Source organism: Sturnus vulgaris, chromosome 5, assembly GCF_052056855.1.
Source record: "Sturnus vulgaris isolate bStuVul1 chromosome 5, bStuVul1.hap1, whole genome shotgun sequence".
NCBI classification, from domain to species: Eukaryota; Metazoa; Chordata; class Aves; order Passeriformes; family Sturnidae; genus Sturnus; species Sturnus vulgaris.
In genome coordinates this window covers 63,012,175-63,039,290 of record NC_142247.1, presented here as the reverse complement: position 1 = coordinate 63,039,290, position 27,116 = coordinate 63,012,175, and the positions used below count along the sequence as shown (strand labels likewise).

Below are 27,116 nucleotides of genomic sequence, written 5' to 3'. Positions count from 1 at the left end.
AATATAGGCAATGTTAATCAAATTAGTCAAAAGTAATTTAAAATCCCATCAACATCAGAAAATTGTAAAGGGTAATATTAACCCCTAAGTCCAGCAAGTCAAGAACTGCACTTTCACTAGTTTCTAATGAAAATTACTCTGTAGTAAGTTTGTCTTAATTTTCTGCTGTGACACAGTCCTCTAATTAATACATTTTTACAACCAAAGAAATGAGTTTTCTATACTATATCTAATAATGTATCTCCCAAGAAAAAATAGATTAATCATTATTTTAAAACACTGGCTTTCTGGGGTTTTTATTTCATTTATGAGATCTGCACAGATAAATTTTAAAAACCACCAGTTTCCATCACCCTCCCAGAATGGCATTAATTTACCATAACGAAAATGGATGGGAGTATCAGAAGTGCTCACTCCAAATATGCTCCAGTGACTAATACCATGAATATGAAAAACTATCTCAACCAATATCTAGGGTGAAGAGAGATCTTGGCAGAAAGGAAGACAGAGGAAATGAATGTAATCACTGCAAAATATGTAAAAATGACAGAGAGAGAAAAGTCTAGACAATGTGAGATGATTGCCATGCTCTCCAGCTTGGAATGCAAAGCCTGTCTCCTGATTGTTCTGAGGTTTAAACTGCCGAACACACAATCTCTTCAAACCCATATGGACAAGCAATTTGCCATATGTTTTAGAACATGGCACAAGTACCCAGAGATGCACTACTGCTAGTGCTGCAAATAGAAAAAAGCGAGAAATGCCATCCCTGTCTCTCTGATATATTAACAAGGGAGGGGAGTGCTCCAGGCTTGTTTTCAAAAAAAATACCAACCCTCTACATGGTAGCTCCCATAGCCCTGACACCAAGGAATTGATCTGGAGCTCTAGGTTGATGGTAAATTGCCAGCAGTATGCCCAGGCAGCTGAAAGGGCCAACTGTATCCCGAGGTGCATCAATCACAGTATTTCTGGTCAGTAAAGGGAGTGATTGTCCTGCTCCACACTGCCCTGGTATGCACTCTGCAGTTTTGGGCATCTCAGTGTGAGGAGGATATCGAGCCATTAGAGAGCATCCAGAGGAAAGTGACTAAGGTGCTGAAATCCCTTGAGGACAAAATTCACAAGAAGTGATTGAAGTCACTTGTCTTGTTTAGTCTAGAGAAGGGAAGGCTGAAGGGTGATATCATGGCAGTCTAAAACTTCTTCTAGAGGGGAGAAGAGAGGAGCTGATCTCTTTTCTCTGGTAACCAGTGACAGGACAGTTGAACAAAGCTGCACCAGGGGAAGTTTAGATCAGACATTAGAAAAAGGTTTTTCACAAAGAGGTTGGTCATCACTGGAACAGGCTTCTGGAGCAAGCAGTGATGGCACCAACCCCATAGGAGTTCAAAGAGCATCTGAATGATGCTCTTAGTCATATGGCTCAGTTTTAAGTTGTCCTGAAAGAAGCAAGGAATTGGACTTGATCCTTATAGGGTCCCTTCCAACTTGAAATATTCTAAGATTCCAAACCATCCAGGTCCAGCAGTGCACTGCAGCCACCTTAATTCATACGGAGAAAAGACACACAGACAGCTGTCCCCATGTGCTCTCACCCCTCTATGAAGCACAGGAAGAAATCTTGGACACCAGGACTTGGAAGGAAACCACATGTGCTCCATTCAGCTTGACATTTTCCCTCTCCTATCCCTTGGCCTCCCTACACCATGAAGAGGTTACATGGACAAACCTGTGCTTTTGCGGAACTTTACTCCCAATTTCTATCATTATTCTAAACATCAACATTGCAGCCTTAAACTAATGAGGCCATGCCATCTTTCTGTAGGGGAAATGTGTTCTCCTCAAGATCCCATCTGGTGATTCTTGGTCTTCCCCTTGGTCTTTCTTCTACCCACATGCTCTCCATGTCTCAGTGATCTATTTGTCTGCTCCTCCCAACCCCATCATGCAAGAACAGAACACTACTCCATCATACAGCCAACATTTCTGCAAATATTAAAAAAACCTGTCAGCTAATGATGGCTCATTCAGAGGAGAGTGCATAAAATTTCTAAATATATTGAAAGAAATCTCTTATTATTGAATGGAGCATCTAAACAACCTGTACAACCTCACATACTTACCAGTGTTACATGCTGCTGATACACCAGTCATCTGAACAGTTGTCAAACGTCAGGGCAGGCTGTGGACACTTGCACATAGAATATTTCTGGTCTTTTGAGTCTGGTTATATTGATGCTGGTTATAACTTTTTACAGATCATTGTTTTAAGACATTAAGAGTGTTTGCTTGTAGTAAACAAGTCAGTAACTTACTCCTGCTTAAGTCTGACATCTTAAGCCAGAAAGGTAGGACTTCAATTTACCTTCAAATAAAGATTTGCATCCTGATTTCAAAATTAAGATTTCTTCCCTCTGCCATATCAATTTAAAAACCAGATAATCCTCCTGCTGGTATTAAATAAAGTGCATTAGTAAGCACAGAAATAATAAAAATAGGAATATTCTGAGAAGAATAATAATAAGAAATGGCACTCACGGCTGATAATTCTGTGGCTGCCCCAGTCAGCGGAGCATGCTGTCAAGGCTGATTCACACAACTCTATCCCAAAGGCTCTGGAAATGTTTTCTTAAATAATAACTGCATTTAAGAAGAGCATTAAAGGGACTTAACAGTCTTGCTGTCTTGCCAGTTGGGTTTTGTCTTTTGTTTTTGTGTTCTGATACGATGAAAGCTTTTCCATTTTTAGAACATAGAACTGCATATGTAAGGAAATCTGGGGCTGAAATAGGCAATTTGTACCCATTGCCCCTTGTGAAGAGAGAGACTCCATTCTCTTCTGTCCCTTAAGCACTGTAATACAGTGATGAGGCATTCCTGAGCCTTCTCTGCTCCAGGGAGGAGACCTAGCTGCTTTAGTCTTTCCTCATAGGGCAGGTGTAAATGGGGGCTTGATCCTCTCCAGCCTGTCTGCATCTCCATCTAAGGTCAGTAGATGTTCTTCAGTGTTTGATACCATAACCACTAGCCAAGCTACCTAATATACATGATTTTCTTGTACTGCAGTTACAACTACAAGTTTTGAAGAGCTGAGCTGGTATCTTGATGAGTTGAAGTCACAGCTGCTGTTAGAAGGAGCTGATTCAAAGGTTGACATCTGGAGAAAAGAGAGTATTGGGTGTTTTCAGTATATTCCCCACCTGTGAGCTCCAGGTGTTATATCTGTATTGTCAGTAGTAATTTCAACAAGGCACCAACCTAATCTTCAGTGAGACCTCCACTTATCTTCATGGGTAGGTTTAAGTGTTATTTTCAAACATTAATAAATCTATTTTGCCTTTTATTTCAAGTGGTCCTGTTGAGAGAATTAGAAAGAAACAAAATAAAAAGGTAGTGGCAAAAGCTGCTCCACTAGTCCCAGTAGTGCATTGTTTGGCTGTGCATTATTAAGCCAACACAAAGAACATTTCCAGGAATACCATTATGCTGCTGCATAGAGAAAAATGCTCCTGATTAGCATGTACTTGATATGCTTGGAAAATTAGTTCTCCTTCAGAGAATTCCAGCAACAAGTGAAACATCTGTTGTTTCCTCCAAGTTATAACAATTATTTTACAATTACTCTTTTGCATACTTTGAATTTCTAATTTTCTATTTTTATCTAGAAAGCCAGGATTTGTGGTGCAATTGTAATTCACAATGTGCACATGTGTGTGGGAAAGAAGAATAGGAAATAATGGCAGTCCCTAACTGCAGCGTTATGTCACCCCAAGGCTAAAATTGTTGGCCATCTACATTATTTGCATTCACTGTATTAATTCTCCTCTATACACAATGGGAATTAATCCAATTCCAATAAATTCAATGGCTCTCATTTATTCCAAGGTTGATGGCAGTGATCCCTATTGTTTGTAGTCACACAATATGCCTTCTGCAGCCAAAAATCCAGCTTCCACCCCCTTCCCGCAGCACATTGCTTGTGCAGCTGTGGCAGTACCAGCGCCCGGGGTATAAACAACACCGAAATAAATGGTGATAAAGAAAACCCTAAGTGGGATGGAGTAGCAACAGCATGGCAGCAGAAATGTGCAGAGGCATTTAGGAGAGGCCAGAGTTGCTTCAGCCAGTTTCACAAGTGGTGAAAACAGGTCATAGCATGGGTAAAAAAAAAAAGAGTTGTAAAGAGTCAGACCCCTGGACAGCACAGAAGTCAAAAGACCAGTAATGTTCACATCTGTAACACTAGAGATAGACTCACCTCATTATATTCAGTGTAGTTTATCTGCTCTCAAGAGCTGTTGCTTCAAAAGGCGATGCACAAAGGAGAGGTAAGAAATGCAGGTTAAATACGGTACTTCGCTCTTCCTGCCGTGTCTGCCAGCACAGTGACAGCACAAGTGCCGCGGGCAATGGCCTGATCTGATTCCAGCATCAGCCTCGCAGGGTCACTGTAAGTTACTTGTCATCCACATAGGCTGGACGAATAAATAACTCACCAAATACACTTAGAAGCAGTCTGACTTAGCACGAGTTTACAAAAGACTGGAACAGGAACATCTTGCTGAAGGACAGGAGTAAAAGAACAGTGGTTCCCCCTCTGCAAGCTGGAGATTTTTGGTGCTATTTTTATTCGCCTGCAAACTCTTTCAGGCCAGCCAGCAAAGGCCTTTGAGGAGTATCTTTGACTCGTGTGCAAATCTACAGCCTGAAGATAAGACAGGAGACATATGGCAAAGCCTTGTCTCTGTCAGCCCTACTCCCTTTGAGCAGAGAGTACCCTTGATTCCAGCTGCTGGGAGGACACACATCACAGGGACTGATCTGCACAGAGAGCTTGGCCAAACAGGAAGGGCTCTCTGCTTCTAAATGGGTTTTACATCTCAATGGCATCACACCTTTACACCTGGCAGCAGCACTGCCATAAGGGATTTCCAATGTAACAGCAAAGAAGGAAAGCGTGACCCCTGCAACTCTGCCAAAACAGGAACAGCATTTCCCCATGTGTGAAGTCAAGGTCAGAGTCAATCTTGCCCATCCTTCAAGTTAGTCATTTTAGTAATGAAGACGCAGATCTGTCCAGGTACACCTGTGTGTCACCCTGGTACAGGCTGTGCCTGTTTTGGATGCTGCCTGCAGGCTGTGGAGCTGCAGCTGTACAGATGTGGGCAGCTCACCACAGCACACTGAGATCTGAGTGCTGGGGCAAGACTGGGGAATTCATGTTTGGAAATCTTTTTTAAGAGAAACTAATATAATTTTAAAAGAAAGGAAGAAAACGAACGTCTTCCTTTCCAGTGGCAGCCAAACTAATTATGCAGCTGCAAACACTTAAAATTTCACTGCAGAACAAAACAGTAAAGTTGGATTATCTGCCCTGATTTAAGTGTCTGGAAGTTCTGCATCTGATTCTGAATTACCCACACACTTTTCCTTTTACACTCAAGAGAGATACATCCAAGAGGATCACTAAAATGAGGGTCAAAGATCAACTGAATAAATTCCTCTCTAGAGGTAAATGTGACTTTTTAATGACTGCCAAGGAAGCCCTGGGTCAATTTGGTATCTAAAATTTAGACATCCCAGGACAAAGAACCCTACACAAAGCAGAAGACCTCAGCCCTGGGTACAGTAAGCAGAGCATGCAGAGCTGTTGGAGAGTGACTCTTCATCGAGATCAAACCTTTATCCCTATGTTGGTTGACTTTGACCCCAATATTATAGAGATGGTTTAATGAAATAATGGAGTGCTCCTGTATAGTGCAACTATTTCACCAAAACTCACTGGTTTAGTGCCAACCTCCACTCAGGTTCCATTTGTTTAACTGCAATTTTCAGTCAGTCAAGTAATTCACTTCCCATTTATTTACATGCATGAGACAGAAAAAAATCAAAATATTTCATTTGATTCATAATCACATACCCAGAGACTCAGGCTTGGATTGTGATATGGGCAGAAGGCAGCCAGCTAATTCCTGACAGATTTCATTACCAATAAGGCCATGCTCAAGAAGCAGGAGCTGTTTATGAGGGCTAGAAATGAAAAGTTGGTGAGTGTTTAGGAATGCAAGCATGCCTAAACATAAAGTATTGTCATTCTTAAACAAAAGACTGAAGTAATAAATTAAATTAGTAAGAAATTGAATATTTTTGGGAGCTTGTCCCTAAAGTGTATGTCCTTTCCTTTCCTTGAAATGATCCATCAAATATAAGGGAAAAAAAGATATAAACTGGACAAATCTTTCTGCAGCATGACCTTATTTCCTACTCTGGATCAGGATCTTATACAAGCTTGTATTGGAAAAATTGAATCTGACCAGCCATCAGTGCTGTTTATTTTATGAGAGGTGCTTGTGTCCATAGTGAATATTGTAGCTTCATCTCTGAAGAGCCAGAAAGGAAACCTCTCTTGATTTCTCTCTCCAGAGGATTCTGTTACTGACAGCAGGAGACATGGCATTGCTTACAGCCCAGAGAATTGACTTCTTATCACAAAAGACAAAATTTGGTTTTGTCTTATCACAAAAACAAATCTGCAGCTACTTCAGATTTCTGAAAGTTTGTTTAAGGACGGCAAAGTGTCCACTCAAGTGTAAAATGATTAAAGAGTGGGAAGAAATAAGTAAAAATAAAAACTTCTAAAAAATATTTTATCTTATTTAATAACTTTTGGAGAGTTATTTGTAACATATTGAGCACTCCAGGACTTATTCTAAACTAGTCAATCTGAAGTAATGCTCTACAGATATTTTACACTTGCATAATTCAGACATTCCATAAGGACCTACATGCACCAAAGGTACCTCAGGGAAGCTCTCAAACAGCAGCCTGAGAGACAATCCAGATGGCATCAACCAGAGGGTTTTTCCTCTTTCCCATTTATTCCAATAGCCACACTGCAAACTTTCCCTGATGAAACCAAGATGGGACTTACAATTTGACCTGAGCTTCCACATTAACACCCAATTAAAATTCAAGGGTTTACATACCTTATAGTTAGAACTCTGCCATGTCTTTGGCATGATAGCACTAAAACAAGATGTGCTGAGACCTCTTTGCCAGCAAGCCCAACCTGCTTTAAACGTGACATAACAGCAGCTGAAGTGCTGCCCAGCTGCTCCAGAGTCCCAGCTGCTGTGGCAGGAGCTGTGTGCTCCAACACCAGCCCCAAGCAGAGCCCACTGCAAGGCACTGCTCCTGGGCTGGAGAATAGATCCAACTCCTGGTACAGCAGGGCTGGCAAATTCTCCTTCACATGAACCTCCCCTTTACCAAACACCTCACACTGAGCAATACTCCACAGTATCCTCAAGAATGCTGTAGTTGCCCATGCATATTAAACTGCACAGGATGTAGCATCTGAGGATCAAAATGACCAAAGAGGAGAGACACCTGGTGGCAGCAGCTGATCAGCTGAGATACAGGACATGGAGATTCTTTACATTTAGAACCAATCTCCACGTGTGTCCTGGGGTACAATGCAAAAATGTGTATTCTATCACCATCTGTTGAAATGTGGGAGGGGTGGTGATCCTTATCTCTGTGGGAGATATCCTCTGCTGATGTGCCATCTGATAAGATCAGGGGGATGATCATCGTTATCTATTCACAACCCATCCTTCCTCCAGAAGATATATTCCGTTAATGGGCCATTAAGTCCTATTGTGTGACTGATAAGATTACATCATCCCATTGGGAGATGCCCCAGCCAGGGGCAGGAGCCAAGCCTTTCCTACCTAGATAAAAAACTGGGGTTTGGGACGTGAAGGCAGACCTTTCCACTGGATCCCAGAGGAAAGTCGGACCTTTTCCACATCATTGCTGGATCTTCGGAGGAAAACTGCACCTTCTACACGAGCACTGCTTCAACAGAACCACATCTGTCATCCAGGAGGACTGCAGCCACCATTTATACGGACTGCTACCAACACCCTGACTGACAGGGTGTCAGGTTGTATTCTGACTCTGTCGGTGTTTTTTCTTTTGTATTATTGCATGTATTTTATTTTTTCTCTTTTTTTTTTTCCTATTAAATTGTATTACTGACTTGGAGTCTCTCACTCGTTTTGCTTTCAAACCAATACAACATGCTTAAGCCCCTCCAAGATGATTTGGACAAGCTGCAGCAATCTACAGACACAGGTTGACAAAGCCTCCAGCCTGCAATATGACCATCCACATTAAGACCAAGTGACAGGACTTACAGCTGCAGCCTTCTCTGATTTCTGTTATTGACCATTACAGGTTCTGTCCTATCCCAGTCTGTGGGAATCAGCCTGACTGGTATTCCAGGTCAGGCAACCATTTCTGAAAAGGGGTTGTATCCCAACCCTAAACCTTGGGAGGCATTTGTTAAACTTGTGGTGACCCCAGGAAAAAAGTTCAGAGAGTTATGGGATTGCCCATGTTAACACCTCATACATATTCCTAACCCTCATTTCCCAGTTAATTATCACCACTCCGAATTCCTAGAATGTTCTCCCTTCCTTGTATCCCCATTGGCCCTCAGTTGGTGAAATGTTCCACCCAACCTACCCCACTGGACCCTGCTTTCCCTTACCCCACCTCTGCACCTCTTTCCCCTATACCCATTGGACCCTTCCTCAACTCCACCTCCTCTCTTACCCCACATTTATACCCCGGCTCTCTCTTTATCCTTGTCTTTGACCACTGGCTCCTAAAGACACCTCATCCCCTTAGTTGTTGCATTTGTATTTTGGGGCCTCATCTCACATTTACTGTCATTATTATTAAAGTGTTTTATATTGCTAAGCTGTGGTCATTGCACCACTCTTCTTTTATTTTTGCCACTTTTACCCTGAATATCTGCAAACCCTAAAAAGGATTGTCGGGGACCACCCTAGACCCCAATACCAATGCTGATCAGGGAAGTAGCAGCACACTATGGGGAAGATCTTGCTGTCCCTTTCTTATTGAAAAGACTACATGAAGGCCCTTCTCAAGGCTGCCTGTGTGTCTAGAGAATATACATGGTATGCCAGAGTCCAGCAGTGATGGACTGAGGAAATCTTATCTCCACCAAGCCCCAAGCAAAGCTGGGCTCAGGGGTTATATTTCATAATGCAGATATCCAACTCTGACAGTAAAACTGTCACCAGAAGTGGGTTATCAGTTCCAGGTATCAGAGGTATTACACTCTCCTTCTTTCCTGAGTTGGAACAGTCTCACAAAATTGTCCATGGCAGCCTTGGACATCTCCTCCTTCCCGAGACAGCTGACTGGTTGCTGTCACCAGTGGGGTCTATTTGCTCAGCCAGCAAGGCAATAAGCAATAGGCAAAAGGAGCAGATAAAATGAGCAGAGCTGACAGGTATTACCACAAACACCTCTATCAGCCCATCAGGAACACTGGCAATGCAGCATCTCCTGGTGTTTTGTGGTCAGACACTCCTTGAGGCCCAGCAGAATTGCCAAGACCACCTTCTGTCTGAACACCCCCCCTACAGGGACTTCAAAGACATATGCAAGCTCTGTCCATCACCAGTGACAAGAGGATGGTGATTTTCAGGAAAAGGAAGTGTCAGCAAAGCAGGATCCTAACAACCCAGCTGAGACTCACTACTTTTCCTAAGACTGAAAAGGTAAAGGTACAAAGGCAGTATTCATTAAGAAAGCCACAGTAAAGTGGTAAACTGTTGTGGGTTTTTTTTAAACAAAACGAACAACATGGGCACCTTCTCAAGATGACTTCATCTGCTGTCTTGCAAGAATTACACTGGAAAAGATGACTGCTTTCCCCATTGGAAAAGATGACTTTGACAGCTGCTATTTATTACTAAAAGATTTGCTTCCCCAGCTCCTGCACCAATACAGATATTTTGTAGAGTCCTGTAATAAAAACGATTGTTTTATGGACTGAGAACAAAGAGCCATGCATTCTTCCTTCGAAGTCTTCTCTCACATTCCTACTGAGAGAAATTCACTATTGAGAAACTCATAACAAAAGTCTGCCTAAGGAAGCACCAGTGGGCAGATCAATATCACCAACAACCTTTCTCCTCCTTTTCCCCTGACAGACAAGCTGGATACCTTGGGGTTTGAAGTATCCAGTGAAGACAACAGCAGCAGCCCACTACCACCACCTGTAAAAGAGATAATTCTCTCTAGCTGGGTGCCAAAGATGGACCTTTGAAATCTGAACCAGTTATATGCTTAAGCATTACCTGGAATGAAATAAGTTTGCAATTGTTGGGGGTTGAATGCTTTGCTTTTCTTTCTGTGGAATTTCTCCCATTGTTATGCTAAGTAATTGTGGCTACACGTTAAAACGACAGATAATGTTCTCTCGTAGGGGGGTGGCTGGAGGGAGAGGGGGGGGGGGGGGGGGAACCGGAAAAGGAAAGGTGGGATAGGGGGGTCTGGAGCGGGGGACTGGCTCTCGCTTGGCTCCTGGAGTGGGAAGAGAACCTGGGCTCTGCTCTGGCATCTTCCCCTGCCATCCCAGCACTGAGATCCACGCTCCCTGCCTTTGGACATCGCTCCGCTGCTCTCCCAGCTCACCCTACTACCTCCGGACACTCTGCTGAGCACCACGACCGACACCGTGAGGGGGGAGTCACTTTCCCCATCCTCTCTCTCCCCTGGGCCGCGGCCGCCATCACCCAGCCCTCTTCAACTGCGCGGGACCTGCCCTGCCCCCACAGCACCGGTAACAGCACAGGGAGACGGCCTGCGGCCAGAAGGGACTGGAGCGGAGCTAGACTGTTTCTGTTGCCAATTTGTATAGCTGTTGTTGTTTTTTTCTGCTTTGTTAAATACCAGTAAAGAACTGTTATTCTCATCCCCATATCTCCTGCCTGAAGGTGTCTGAATTGGACCTAAAATAATTAAAAGGGAGGGGGATTGCACTCTGCATCGCAGAAAAGGGGCTCCTGCCTTTCCTTAGACCATACCTGTCTTTCAAACCGAGACAGCAATCCATAGAAGTTTTTGGAAGTAGCTCAATTTGGTAGCTGCCCAAAGGGTTTTAAATGTCCCGTTCCTAGAAGATAACATGGAGAACTAAACAAATTATTAAAGTGTCTTTCTGCATTTAACCTATACTTTAACTTGGGTTGTTCTATATGATATCCTGTATCACTTGCATTCCGTGTGCAGGTGTCTTTCCCAAATGTGCTTTAATTTAAATGGAGTATATCGATTAAAATCAAAACAGGCAGACAGAAATATGCTGGACATTACTAAAAGATATAGCTCACTGCACTTTTTTTTTTCTTTTTTACCATCAATCATAGAAAGCTTTATTCCAAGCCTGATCACACTTTCAGTTACAAAACACATGGCAAAAAATAACAGTTAACACGCAAGATCTGCCATATTTCTACTTGCCTCTTTTCTTATACTGGACTTTCCACATTGAGGGATGGAGACTAAACCTCTCTCATTTTTCATATAATGAATATACCTAAGGGTAGCAAATAAAGGTTTTTATTATTTTGAATTTCATTTCACAAATGTTTTACTTTCCCCAAGCTGCCGTTTGTTAGTGCAACAAACCGCACAGTGCTAGTTGCTGAGGTATACATGGTTAAACTAATTTCATCTTCAACCCAAACCGCAGTGTTTTCTCTCACCTTTTTTTTTTTTAAGTAATGAAAGCCATATAGTCACTATTTCACATTTCTAAAAATAATTCCACTCTAGAGTAAAGAATGGTTTTGTAATAACAACAGGCTGTAAAAAGCAACAGCCTTTTCTTTTATCACCCATAGAACTCCCGCTGTTCTTTTTTTTCTTTTTTTAAATATATTTTGTGCAAAATTAAGTTCTGTGTAGGTCTGTACCATAATTTGGAAAAAACTGTGTATAAAATGTACTTAATTTTTAAAAACAATCCCAAAGTCAAACAACAGAGAAAGGAGAAACAGATCAGAGGCAGCTGAAGTTTTCACATGAGAAACTAAATATAGTATGTTCTTAAAGCTCCAGTAATACATTCTTCCAAAAACCAGAATGCACTTTGGTCATTATTAAACATTAGTACAGAGGCAAATAAAATACAAAATGCTTGTTTGTGTTGCTTTATATATAAAAATATTTTTATACCACATAAGTTTAAGACTCAATACTTCCAATCTTTCAAAATGCTGAAGATTAGCAAACATAGGGCAATATCCAGACTCTTGTCAACAATTACCTGTCATTTTTCTGGTACAAAGCCAGTATTTTAGAAACATAAAATATAAGAATACTTGTGCCTGGTGGTACTAATCCTCCCAATATAATTTGTAGAAGGAAAGCTTGTTACAAGTTACTTAATTCCACAGGGATGGACACGTTATTTTTGCCACACTGAGGAACCATGAGTCAATATGACTGGTCCGTGTGGGAGGCAGAGGGAGAGGTGTTGGAAACCCCAGCAGAAAGCACATGGCAATGACACCTGCTGGGGAGGAATGGCAGTTATTTCAAGACACAAACCTGCCAAATACCAGGCTCTGTAGCTCTGCTGCTCACCAGAGCAACTTGTTCTTTGTGTTTAATTGTTCTTAAACTTCAATGTGGTATGAATGGCATATACTATAGTGTACAAGAGGAGAGCATCTATCTATCTTTTGCTCAGTCATTCAAAGCATTCCTTTCACCAGTAAATAGTTTGCTTGTTTAAATACTCAACATATAATACATACTGCTCCATAGTTCACCATAATATATCCCAAATAATATACATTTATATGTATAAAGTTTCTCATTAAAAGTAACAATAAAAAGTGCACATGCACAGTTGGAGCTGCACAGAACAGCCCAGTATTTCAAATAAATACAATATTTAATTTTTATCAAAATATCATACAGCATGGTAACCATTTACAATTATTGCTCGAATAAGTGTGTTATCAAAGAACACTTGTTGACTTCTTATATAATACCTTTTTAATATCCCAGGATATTTAAACTGCAGCCTATATGAGTTTAAATCCTGGAATTACTCAAACTATTAGAAATTTCCACTTGTTTCTAATAGTAATATAAAACATTTTTGCTACCTGTCATACTGTATTGTCAGTACTTTATTTTTTGAGTAGGTCTCACTTTTCTATTGCAACCAAGCATCCATTGACATTGTCCTCAGAAATGACTGGTGCAAATGAAATATTCTAAGCAATTTTACCACACTATCAAAAATCAAATGACTTCCATATAGTGTTACTGGTAACTAAAAATGTTCAGCATTGGCTTAGCTTTAATAACAGACCAATTTAGTGTAATCGATATTCAGGATTTCAAACTCTCAGACACACAGTTTTTGACCCTTCCTATATCTGACCCTTTCCAAAACTAAGCAAGTAATTTGAAAATAAAACATAAATGTCAACTAAAACGAACACAAACCAGTGAGAAGATGAAATAAATACAAAGATTGCACAAGACAGATGTAAACACTTCCGTTTCCCAATTGACTTCCTTGAAGAGGTTGTAGCTTCTGAAATACAGATTCAGTGGCTGCTGTGAGGCAGTTTTGTCCATTAATGACCTTTTATGTAACACTGCTATTTCATCTTCTTTCTATACTGTCAAGATTTGATCTTCCAGAGCTGGAAAAATTAGAGCAGAAAAATTAAGTGTCAACTTATTTCTCAAATTATTTCTGTTTACAAGAACTGCAATACTACCATGTTTTTTCTTACTGTATTTGCTACATATTCTAATGACACACAAAATACATTTTACATCCATTTACTTCTAACAAGAAAAGGATAGTAAATGTAAGCAAACTTAATGGACAGTAAAGGGCTCTGTGACAACCACAAGCCTGTGCCTCATAACCTGAATCTTGAAATAGTTTCCAGAGTTTGCAATTCAGGATGGGCCAGAGAGAAGGACCTAAGAGGACAATCCTTCAGCAATGGCAAACCAACACTGTAGGGCTGGTCACAGCAATACCATTCCTATTGCAATACTTCACTGCAGTGTAAGACAAGGATAGCCTGTTCTTTCTGCCTCCCCTAAAGAGCTACAGAGTCAACAGCGAGGAATTAAAGACAGAAATTATATCTGGGATATGAAGAAAAGTTAAGGAATATCTTGTATTTATGCCTAAGAATTCTAGTAATTAAGTGTCCTAAATGAAATTACAAAGCCACAAAATGGGGAAAAAAAAAAAAAGCACTAACAAATACACCATTATTCTTCTGATACAGATTTAATTTAACCATTTACCAACAGTTTCCAAACAATAAATCATTTAGTTAGCCTGGTTAAGAATTAACTATGCTTTAATGTGTTCCTATAACAACATGGTGAAAAAAGAGTGCTTCTCAAGTATTTACCTTTAGATTAAATCCAAGCAAGTCACTGATGACACCAGAAACAGCTGACAGGATGACAACTTGGGTGATGTTATAAAGCAGTGGATTCATTGTAAGCCCATATAACCTAAAGGGACTGTCCAGTTCCTAATAAGGCAAAACAACAGCGGTATTAAAAAACAAAAATGACACAAAGGGGGTTTTGTTCACATATGTATTGAGCTATATATATTATATACTTTAGGAAGCCTTCAAGTCCCAATGGAGTAAAAAATTGTCCTATTATTCTGCATATCAAACAATGTGCAGGAAAATACCCATCACAGTAACTGACTGTTGACTGCTGTTGCCTAAATAACTCTTCAAAAAATTGGAGGATACTCATGTACACTATCTACCAACCTGCTCATGAAGACAAGAAAATAAAGAGCTAGATGCCACCACCTCTGAATTCCTTAAAATTTTCCAGAAATAACCTTCATCGTTAGAAGAACTGACAGGCAGCAGAACCACAAAAAATAAGAAAAGAAAGATTTTTTTTATAATGGCAGAAGACTACTTCACAACTATGAAAATTAACAAAAATGTCTTTCCTATTGCAATTTCCTCCCTTTTCCATTAATTCTGAAACTAACAACTGATTGATATAGCCAGAAAAGGATGATAAAGGAAAAAAAATCCTAATAATCATTAGACTGCCAATATTTTACTTTTTTTTTTTGTTGGAAGGAACAGAAAATTAGCCCAAATTAATCTGCAACAAAACTTGAACAAAGAAACTATTTCACTGATTTTCCATTATTGGTGTGTGAATAAAGTCACCCAAACTTTTATGGCCTAGAAATATGTCAAATAAAGGAAGGAAAAGGAATTTTAAAATAAAAAAGTGGGTTATATAAAGTCTACCAACTATCACTGCTTTGGTCATTTATATTTTCTAGCTTTAAAATCGTCTTCATCCCTCTCCTGCATTATATCCTGGGCCTTGAAAAATGCCTTGTAAACCTCAAAAATGAAGAATTTCAAAGCTATGATTCTTCTTTCAAAAAGGTGAACTAAGAATGAACAACCTTTTCATTTAGATGTAATGTCATATAAAACTCTGCTGCAAATACAAAAGATACAAAAGACAGGATTCTGAGAAGGACAGCAGAGAAATTCTGTAAGGAAAAAGTATTTCGATGTTGGATTCATCTTACCAATTTTGTGAGTAAGAAAACAGTAAGAATATTCAACAGAATCTAGTCTTCATAAAAGTTTAAAGAGCAAAACCACCCAAAATCAAATTTAAAAAAACCCTGAGCCCATTTAGCTACTGAGCATGAAGCATGTAATTGCTCTGATCACTGACTATCAAGAATTTATTTAAAGTTCATAGTAGGTGGTTTGGAAATTTCACTTTTCGGTATGTTCTCACAGTAACTAAATGATGGCTTGGGTCTGGGATTTGTGCCACAAGAGCTAAGTTCCCCATTGGAAAAAGGCTGTAAGTTAATACACTTTTGGCAAGAGGAAAACATGAACACTTTTTTTGAAACACAGAAGAGCGTGAAAAAAACTGAAGCAATTTAGACCAAGAGTTGATCAGCATCCAACCTACCCCACGTTCTCACAGCACACAAACACTTCAGCTGATGATATCCTTCACCTGTTGGGCTTTCCCTATTCTTGTCCAGTCTCTCCTTGAATCCAGATAACCCTTCAGCATCCACAGCATCCTTTGACCACCCAATGCACTGAGAATACTTCCTTTCATTTGCTCCACAACCAGGTCCTAAAAGCCTTGCAGTCCCTTATTCTTACATCAGGAGATAGTCACTGATTTAGTCAGGCTTTCTTTATTGCTGCAGCACAAGTCTCAAGCAGTTGCTTTGTCAGCTCTGAGTCCTTGCTGACTCTGTCAGTCCTCTCATGGAAAGTGCTGTGTGTCTTTTTAGAGAGCAGGGGACCGACACACACCTTGCTCGAGGTGTGCTGGTGGAAGGAATTACCTGTCTAACTAGAAGAAATAGTCTGATCTCAACTACTAGCTGGCTAAATTAAACAGAGTTTTAACTTCACTTTAAGGGCTGCTCCCTGGCACATGATGTGAGGTTTTGGAAAACTTCTGGGTGCCTCTTGGGCACCTACACTGCCAGGTTATGTTCTTTTTTAAAAAGCTAAGCAAGTTAATAGTTGCTATAAAGTTATTTATTGCAGAAGCACATCAGACTCAAAGGCAAAAACAAAGCAAAACAATGGCATAAAAGCAATGGCTAAAGCAATGGCATAAAACAATGGTAAAACTGCAGTGGCAAAATGCACTGGCAAAATGCACATGGCATAAAGTTCCAGCTTTTCCTGATGCATATTATTTTATAGAAACTTTCCAACTAGCTAAGTCTTTGGAGCCTCTAAAGAAACACTAGTTTGTTTTTCAACCTTCCGTAGAGCATGTACTACTTCTCAGGCATCTAAGACCTTTTACTCACTAAAAGCACTTAAAACTTATTCCATTTACTTACTTACTTATTCACTCCATCTATTCACTTACTCATTCCATTCAAAGGCTTTAATTCAATCCCTGCACTCTGATTTCTCTCTGAAGAAATCAGAGAGACTCCTGACTTACTGACTCCAACACGTGGGAATCAACAGGCTAAGGGACCCAAATTCAGTGTGGTAGAGTGAGGCCTCAAGGTCTTAAATCACCACTGTACTGACACTGGAACAGACAATAAAATTGCATCATTCATTTCTCAAGCATTCATCATCCTGACCACCCTGAAGTACCTTCTCTCACACTGCTAATACACAGCTAAAGAATAAAACTTCCTGGATGTAATAATAATTTGCAATGCACAATGGCAGCAACATGACAGACTGCAGTGTAGGAACAAGCAGCATCCCTGTGAAAGAGGTAAGGGACAAATTTAAACCAAAGCACACCCTACTGCCTGCAGAAGTCACACAAGTGACTCTTTAACGAATCTATTCTACTTCTTTCTTATAATATGGGAATACCATTTTAATTCTTACCTTCAATAACTTAGTAGCAAGCTTTAAAACATTGTTCACTAGTGTCAGTTCCTCCTTCTTATTAGGCTTTTTCTCCATTTTCAAGTACAAGTTTATCTGATTTAAAACAAAGACACAAGTATCACCACCTACTCAGAATTCAAAGGAATTAATGTGGAACTATTTAATATTTCAACAATATGGTTACTCAGCAGCCATATGACAAAACTGCAATGACATTTCTGTGAGCTAGCAAATTTTTTGTTTCCTTTCTAATATTCAAGAACAAGTACTGGCTCAGCACCATAGGAAAATAAAATGCTTTATGATATAACAAATTAAATTTGACATTATTATAGCACCAACTTTAAAGTTTACCCTGATGTATAAATTAGGCACGAAAAATCACCAGCATAGCTGGGGTTTACACAATTTCTTTTCCTCATTCAAGGGTTGCCTGAGGTTTGACAATTCAGCCCCAGAAGGTTTTTGTACTAGTGGGAAGACTTTACAAGACTTAACATCCTCAAAAGTTATTGAACAGAATGAAATGCTAAACCATAACTCTGCTAAAGTGTAATTTCTTTTCAAAGATTCTAGTGTAATTTAGTACTTCATGAGCACCTTGAGTGGAGAAAATCAATCTTTCCAGTGCCTTGAAATATTTGAAAAATTATTAAACTCTTCATTGCTGTAGGAGAACAGTATATTGAACATTTCAATACTTCTGTGATGTAGACTTTTTTGGGTCATTATTTCTGAGAAAGTTAAGAGTTCAAATTAGCTCTCTTTTGGCCCTTCAGCAATTTTGAAACATCAGCTTTCATTCTCAATCAATCTATCTTTGATATCCTAGTTCAGACAAAGGCTACTTTTTTCTTTTCTATTGCATAACAAAAGCAAATTAAAGGAGAAAATGTCTTGAAAAGCCACTCACTTTTTATTTTAGGATGACAACCTTCAAAATAAAAAACGAACAATTTAGTAACACACTGAAGTAGTTCTTCAAATGTCACTTAGCTGACTACAGAAAGGAAGTGATGCTATATGATGCTATGATATATTAAACCACCTGGTTGTATGGTGGTTATTGAAATAAGTGCTATAGGCATCTAAAACAAGTAACTGATTATCAGATCTCCCTAAAATGACCACTGTAAGTTTCTTACACAGGTTCAAAATCAAAATCTATGCCTAATATATTCCAAGACATATTAAGCTCCTGAACTATTACTATTGCATTTTAAACTAAAATTATGCTTTCAGAGCCAAAGAGATTTCAATCTCTAAAGATAAAACTATTGCTTTCAACAATGCAAGATTTATAAGCAGGACTAAACAAAAAGAAAAGCTCTAATTAGCAACTCTGAAAACCCTAGTAAGATTCAATTCTCTTTTAAGAGGTATTATGATTTCCTTAATTTTAATAAGAAACTTGGATCAGGAGAAGGAGTTTGTATGCACAGCCATCTACCACACCTATTTTGAGATTCAAAACTGGGAAAATGACAGTTATGGTCAGACCACACTTTCTAATTTGCTCACATATTTACAACACCAATTAAAAACACCTTCAGAAGGACCTGAAAAATTACAACCAAATAGCATAAAATCAAAAAAATCCCTTTTAGTTATCCATCATGACTCCTAATCATGAAATTCAGAGGTTGAATATAGAGCACAAAGAAGTGCCTGGAACTTTGCTGGCAAAAGTAGAATTTTCAATTTCATCTTATCTGTGGAGCATTTAAATTGTATCTGGGAGTTGAGACTCATTTGTCTTTGTTATTGTTTTTGTACTTTCCAGTTTGTTTTCAGCAAGCCTAATAACTGTAGTGTGCCATTTTCCAGGACACTGGATCAGATGTGCTTTTTTAGATAAAGTGAGTGTCAGTCAATTTTTTGGGCTTGATCTTTCTTGAAAAGACAAAATGTTAGACTTCCATGAGTCTGCCTCAAGAACACTGTAAATATGCTGTAGTACCCAGCTCTAGCAAATGAAATCAGGCTAAAAAGAGTCTTAATCTGGGTGAAGTGCAGTAAGTCTTAAACAAGGTGAAGTGTATCCTTTTAATTTTCCGAGAAACAATTGTGAATTCTATTTTGGTTTTCATTTCATAAAGCTCTCTGGCATTTTTGAGGAAAAAAGACTTGTAACAGGATAAGCTGCATTCAATGCAAAGATAAATGTCTGGTGACATAACATTTCTTTAAGTTCTGAGGACATACAGAAAGTGTTTCTTTTGATATCCATGCTAGATTAAAATGTTCAGACATTGACTGCCATAAAAGCATAGTATAGAAACCTATGAAAGCAAAACAAAGGCTTGACAATCTCTTTCCCTTTACACTCTGCATTTTTTTCCAGTAAGTGTTCCTTATCCCAAACATTTCCCTCCATTTTCATTCCAGAAACAGCAGACTAACTTCATTGGGACATTCAGCTATTTGTACTCTGAGGATCAACAGAACAATAGAAAACTCTCCAGGTTCAGGAACTCAGAGGCTTCTGACTGGTGCAAAATATCTCAGTCGGGACAAGGCAGAGGGGTAGTCAGTCAGGCTTCTCAGTGCTCATCCTTATCTTTAGTAAAGGCAAAAATGAGTCATTTATATCATCTGTCACAGACCTCACATCCTGACTTTGGGACACACAGTGGAAGATTTTATTCTCCTACTTTAACACATTTTCTGTAGGAAACTTGTGAAGGTTTCTGGAACTGCCTATTTACCTTGCCCTGAAAGGGTTGTTTTGTACCAGTGTGAAACTTCAGAAGAAAGAGATTACTTTCTAATCTAACACTAACTGAAAATGCTTAGCTTGTAAAACTATCAGCAATGCCAGGCAGAGCAGAGAGGGAAGTATGAAGTACAAACACCAACCAGAAAATTCCTGAGAAGAAATACACATAGACCCAAAGCCAAGCTTGAAAAATGACTGAAAAAAAAGATTTTCAAAAAGTCTAGAAAAGGGTGTATGTAATCCAGGCAACTGAGCAGTCCTAAGCTATTGGACTGGAAACAGCAACTCGCTTCACAGAGGGTTAAGTTTGTTTTCAATTCTTTTACTCACCCATCCAACACAGATTCCAGGTGTTTTTTTAATATTTAAAACCTATTTTTTATGTTAGTGCTCTGTTAGGTGTTAAATTGTATTAAAGGAGATGGTACTTCTAAGCCTACTCGCTCAAACAGAAGTTGGGATAAAGACAAGCATTTATCTCAGAAACTGAACTTCAGGTTGCAAAGTTGCTTCACTTCCCCATAATTAACTCCCCAATCCAGACTATTCTAATAAATCTACAAGGCCTGAGACCTACCAGATGAATGAGTTATTTAGATATAAAAATATAAGTCTATACAAATTCTCACCTGCTCAGTAAGTAATATTGAGGTATTGCTGTACTTTTTACTTGTTTCAGATCCAAGAGTAACAAATCTTAAGAGGAAAAGAGTTAGAGAAATGCACCAAATTATGAGTTCCCAGTTGTAGTGACAATCAAGGAAAATCTCATGCATGTGAAGTAGCTGAAAACAAAAAGAGAAAAGAAATTAAAATTTAATTTTAAATAATAATTACATTACGATATAAGAAAATAGTTACCTATCTCCACAACTTCAAGAAACATATCCCAGTAATAAATACATGGAAGGTTTTTAGGCCTATAAAATTTGACTCAATTTTAAATCAACACAGTATCAGAGATATGAGGTCTGAGAAAAGATAAAATAATACACTCTAAGACAATTTTAACTCCTGTTCAAATTTGCAAAGGCACTACATGGGATAAAAAAAATTACATTCTCACATGTACTAAATTTTATGTAAATTGTATTATTAATAAAATACTTATAGTTAGCTACCAGGCAAACACAATAGAGTTAATTAGAAATTGGAAAGAAAACATTACCAGAAAATCCCCTGTATTTTGAAACAGAAGCTCAAAGACAAATCTTAAGCAACAGAAATCTTACTAAACATAGATCTTACTAAAAGATTTTCCACTAGAGGGCAGGCAAATATAGTCAACAAGACTGTTTCTCACAAAAACCATCAACCAAGGTCAGTATCAACTGTCTTTACAGAAGTGTGTTTTGATGCAAAATGAAGGGAAAAAAAAAGAAAAGGTGTTCCAAAAACCTACAATGAAAAATGAAGGAGGACACAGATTTGAAATATAACAGTGATATCATAGAATATCATGAGTTGGTAGGGATAGAAAAGGATCACAGATCAAGGCAACTGCTGGTCCTACACAGGACATCCCCAAGAATCACATTGTCCCAGGTGTAGAATCCACCACTTCTCTTCATTAGACTCTACACCACTGGTGATTGCCCAGCCCTCTAATTTGTTGCAATTTTGAATTTTGCAATTTTGAAATTTGTTGAAATTTTCTTTTGCTATTACAGAAGAATATTCTAAAGTAGATAAAATGACAATAAAAAATAGAGCTCTAGTCAAAAAGGCTCTAACAGCTAATACTGGTTTTTCACTGGGGTTCTTCTAACTTACTAGAAATCACCATGCAAAAGGCACTCAAAACTGTTTTTAAAACTATTTAAGTCATGGCTGCTTCTCTACAAGTAACGTTTCCTCACCTGTGCACAACAGATAAACACAACTGAGATAGTCAGCAGGAAGGCAGATGAAACTATGACATCCACTGAGCGCTGAGGACCTCGACGCTGAAAATACAGGAAATGCATGTGTGAGTGAAACCCCACCCAATCAGCACTGGTATTCTGCATAACGAGTCAGAATCACACTGTTCTTCACTGGTTATTTCTCAGTTGAGTCAGTTCCCTACACACCTGCCTCTGACCACTTTTTTGTTTGCCACATTATTATAGAAACATTACTAATGGCACAATTAAAGGTGGAATATACAAGTGTGGTTGCAAGGAAAGAAGGGAACATCCCACAAGAGTGCTACTATTTGCAGAAATTTAAAACACCTGAACTACATTCTATTATCCAAGTGATGTTATCCTCCTTTCACCCCACCACCACACTAAATCTTGTTTGCCTATAGTTCTGTTTTCCACGCTCTCCAGCCTCCACACCATAATTCCTTAATGTTTTCACTCACATTTCTCTGCTTGTAAAAACTAATGACAGGAGATTTCAAGGATCAGAATGTCTTACAGATAATACTTAAGTATAATTACTAGCTTCACCTGGTACCCATACACTCACAGCACAAATACACAAGAACTGTCTCGCTTTATAAATTCCTTGTGTTAATGACACCAACCGATGAGACTCTTAAAATACGGTATTGTCAGTATTAAACTACAAGTGGTCACTTTTTACCAAACGTATTCACACAATTTTTCAGCTAGCATTACTAAGACAAGACTCCAACTCTGAACACACTCAGGCTGTAATCTAAGGTGAAAACCATACATAAACTTTCTCAAAAGCTGTCTGCCTGCAGGCACTCCTGGCCAGAGTCATGAAAGTGAAGCATATATGGGACATATGCACCAATAGTAAGTGCACAGGAGGAAATACTCAGACCACAACAACAGCCTTCCATCAGTAGCATAGGAAACATTTTATGTCAGAACATAAACATACATTATTTTCAGATGTTTAAAATTTATTAAATGTGTTCATTTTACTAAAGCAAAAATACACATTATTTTACCTTTAGATAGGACCTGAGAGAAAGCCACATTTTTATATTCTGCACTTTCTTCAAGCGGAAGTGAGGTACTTCTGATTTTCTTGCCCTTCTGGCAGATGTTAGATGACCAAAAAGTTTGGCAAAAAGCAGCCTCTGCAGAGAAAAAAAAAAAATTTTAAATGATTTTCAGAGGTTCTAAGAAAATAAGAGAAAAGGCTTCACTAAATATGTCAATGTAACGTACGCCGTACCAGCGTAAACTAAAATATGATAATATAAACCAGAAGTGCAGCATATCATTAAAGAGAGAAAATACACTAAAACTTTTTAAAAGTCTCCACAATCTAATGATTAACAAAATTTAGCTATACTTTGAGTTCCTTTCTTCAAATTTTAGACAACAGATCTGTAATGCTTTTAAAAATTTGGAGAAAAAAACCTCAAACCTGCCAATGATTTGCATTAGAGAGCACCTATACCACAGAAGTTCCTTTCATGATAAATCATTATTAGAAGAAGGTTAATTCTATTCTACTGTATTACATCACCTATTTTGGCTACAATTTGAGAACAGAAAGTATAAAATGTTTCTTTTGCAGACTAGTAAGTATTTATATGCTGCAGCTAGCAAGGTTCCTCTCTGAAGATTCAATTGCAATAACAAGCAACAGTGTATAACTCCAGAGAGCAGCTCTCATCATCTCCAGCTACAGAACTGATCTAACAACATAGCAGGCAGGGCCCTGGCCAGGGATGGACAGAACTGCTTAGAATGTCCCATCCCTCGAAGTGCTGAAGGCCAGGAATGGAGGTGTCCCTGCCCATGGCAGGGGGGTGGAACTGGATGATTTTTAAGGTCCCTTCCAACCCAAACCATTCTATGAACTAAATTGAAGGTTTTGAATTAAACATACTGAAAATTTATAGAGCTCTTTTCCTGAAATTACTTCTCCATGTGGAAACCTGAAACAAACTGGGACATGATTAAGCACTGGGTTAATGCACTGAGCCAGTTTTCCCCAGAAATTCTCTCCAAGGAAAAAAAAAAACCACCATCACCAAAAAAGACCTCTTAGCTTCAGGGACTTCAGTCCACTGGAACTGAGTCATCTCCTAAACTGCAAGCCCACTGAAGTGTTTGTCATCACCGATCTATGACTCATAGTGTACTGAAGAAAACAAAATATTCACAAAGTCAAAAAATGTAAACATTAAACCCTGGTTTGCTTTAGATGAAGTCTTTGGATTGCTGTTCATACCTGTTTATATGTTCTCTCTGCTACACAGAGCAGAAAAAAGAAAATCCACACTAGAGACACCCGGACTACGAAACTTATAATAACCATTGAAAGAACCAGAACATCTCCATCTGATCCAAATGCAGTCATACAAAGCTCAGTGGCAGAATGTGCAGCTAGTTGCTCTAAATCTTTAGCTTGGGAAAGTCGAAAGACAAAGGGCATTAAACCCAAGATTAAAGATATGACATTTCCAAAAATCTGATAGCCAATTCCTGGTATATAGCTGTTCACCTAAAAACAAAAGAAAACAAGGTCTATATTTAATTTTTGAATGATTCTGTCATTAATTCAATCAACAAAATATTAATGTTTTTATTTTATCACAAAGAACACTTGATCATCTGGTAAATTGTATGAAAACTTCAAACAATCACCTTCCCATTTTACTATTAAAAAAACAGGAAGTCCTCAAAGAGCACTTAATGCACAGGAACCAAATAAGACAAATAATTTAAAAACCCAGCAATAAAACACTGCAGCTAAACTCCAGTGCATATTCCTGCATTAAAAATTCACTGAATGATGAATTAGCCAAGTGGGCCAATCAGACTGTGCTGCTTAGATCCTGTATGTTGCTCCTATTTCTGTTTGGTTTAGGTTGTATCCTTTTTAGTGGAATCAAAGTATTTATAGCACAGACAGGACTGGTGTTCTGTTGTGCTGGCTATAGCTTGCCGAGTTTCTCTCTGTTGTGTCTTTCATCCAAATCTGTAAAGTCTCTGAGTCAGGTAGAGATCAGAACTAGGTTTGTGAGTAAGTTGCTTTTTTAACAAGTTGGAGAGAGTGACTATCACCTTGTCAGAACCAGTGAGAGTATTCTTTGCCTATGCTTGGATTTTATGAGCAGCTCTACAAAATACCCACGTTGTCTGTATTGAAAAAGAGCACATCAATTAAATGCATTTCCAACTGTTTCCTGAAGAGCAGTACTAGGAAAAAGGAGGGAGGACTAGTTGAGAACATCCCACTCATCCTCTTAGAGGTTTGCTTCCTAAAGAGGAAAGCTTTCTTTCCCAATCCTAACTTTGGCACCCAGATACTCAGATCTGCATATTACCAACCCAATAAATTACTTGTTCATCAAAATCAAGGAGATAAACTTAAATATACAGCATCTATCAATAAAACTGAGGTTGGCTATGTGAGCAAGCACCTAACAATGCAAACACCTTTTATTGTACCAACACTGAAGATCTGGCAGCTCTTTTAATCTAGTAGTAACAAATAAATCAGAGTGATGTAAGCTATAGAACAATAATGTGAATAACAGATACTTAAACAATAACACGAACAACAAAACAAGCAAATTTAAAAACCCATAAACCAAGGAACCAACAAAAAAACCTCAACCATAAACCAAGCGTGGTAGTGATAGTTGTAGTGCTTACACTTTTAATACAATATTTGCATAAAATAAAACAAATACTCACTCTGTTCATTATCATACCACTGATTTCAAGAACAGACATATCTGCTTTCTTGCAGTCATTACCCTCCCATACAATTGCACTTATTTTTTCTAGTCCTGGATTCAAACTGTGGATCCAAGGCAAATGACTCTGGGAAAGACAAGGAATATCCTCCATCAGAATTAAAAATCTATTTTCATGTCAATATGCCTTTGTCAGCAATATACAAACAAAAAAAATGAAAAAGAAAACAAAATACCCATAAACAAAAACAAACAAGCACACCAAGAAATCAAACCAAAACACTTTAGACTGACACAAATATTGTTATATAACATTTACTTCTACTGTATGTTAATCTCATTCCTCAAAATCATCCCCTTCTTTTCCAAGAAATAGCTGTGAGAACAAAACTCTCCTCTATACTCCATTTTCTAATAGAGATGAGTTAACCCAATTAAGGATTTATTGGCTTCTTTTTCATTCAAAAATAAAAGAGAAATATGAAAACAAAGTTCTACTTAAAAGTCAGTTCTAAATCTGACAGCTTTAATTAATTTTTTTAAAATTTATTTACCCCTAACATTCTGAAAAGCACTCTTCTCAGGTTAAGCCTAAGGAAAACAGGTTTTTTTATTTGCTCTTAATGATACTTGTACATTTACAATCCTTGCTATGCATAAAGACCCCCCTGTGCACACTGTATCTGGCCAGGCTCAGAGAGCAGGAGGTGTCTAATCAATACAGGCAGCTCCTAGAGCAGAGCAATCCCAGCTTAATCTTCTGAATGTACCCAGGGCTCAGGAAGGTTCTACAAAGGAAGGTTTTACAAACCACAGAGCCAAGAGAGAACTAAAGGATATGGAAAAAATATCAAGGTGACAAGTACTGCTGTGGCCATTTCTTGACTTTCCTCAGGCCTGTCTCCCTCCTATTCCATTCAGGAGATTAAAACTGCTTTCAGCTTTAGTCACCTGGCACTATGTGCATCACACTGCTGGAAGTGGTGGTGCTGGCAAGAGCATGCTATTATTTTTAGATTTTAATTATCATTGATTGAAAGTAAAGATTTTCATTTTATTGCTTGCTTTGTAAGTATTGATCTGAAATCTGCTGAGTACTCAGTATCTCCCTTCTTATTTCCACTGGGTGAAGAAGAAATTATTTATAATATTAAAATAGCATAAATATTTGTTGCAGGCTTTTCTTAACCACAGTTTTCCAGGCTCTCCCTCTAGAGGGAGTATCAACACCAGGAGCTGAAACTCAAAAATTTATAATCTATTCAAATAGAAAAATTCTCAATTGGTCAAATCAATATAAACCTTTAAGTCAATATATACACAGTAATTCAACTCACTACTCCAAGGTTTAGTGTAGTGTTTTATGGAATGCAAGCAGGAAGAACTAAAAATGAAAAAAAGAAAGAGTGCACGATATAATCCAAATTGCTATTATAATCTTTATGGCAAAAAAATTATAACCAAATAGAATTTAGACATGTAT

At 38.5% G+C, this 27,116-nt stretch overlaps 1 protein-coding gene across 2 annotated transcripts in view; it reads right to left on the bottom strand.

The window, feature by feature from the left end:
* Positions 1 to 11,209: 11,209 nt before the first annotated feature.
* Positions 11,210 to 27,116, bottom strand: part of PHTF2 (putative homeodomain transcription factor 2) — a 62,879-nt gene continuing 46,972 nt past the window's right edge. The window contains exons 11-18 of one of the 2 annotated variants that reach the window (XM_014869062.2): positions 25,632 to 25,760; positions 24,160 to 24,432; positions 22,922 to 23,053; positions 21,870 to 21,956; positions 20,640 to 20,795; positions 17,289 to 17,384; positions 14,292 to 14,417; positions 11,210 to 13,556 (exon numbers count right to left, since the gene is read on the bottom strand). In XM_014869062.2, the coding sequence (XP_014724548.1) occupies positions 13,536 to 13,556; positions 14,292 to 14,417; positions 17,289 to 17,384; positions 20,640 to 20,795; positions 21,870 to 21,956; positions 22,922 to 23,053; positions 24,160 to 24,432; positions 25,632 to 25,760 (1,020 nt within the window). In that variant the 3' untranslated portion in view covers positions 11,210 to 13,535. The remainder of the gene's footprint in view (positions 13,557 to 14,291; positions 14,418 to 17,288; positions 17,385 to 20,639; positions 20,796 to 21,869; positions 21,957 to 22,921; positions 23,054 to 24,159; positions 24,433 to 25,631; positions 25,761 to 27,116) is intronic. The other variant, XM_088165858.1, reaches the window with a different exon arrangement.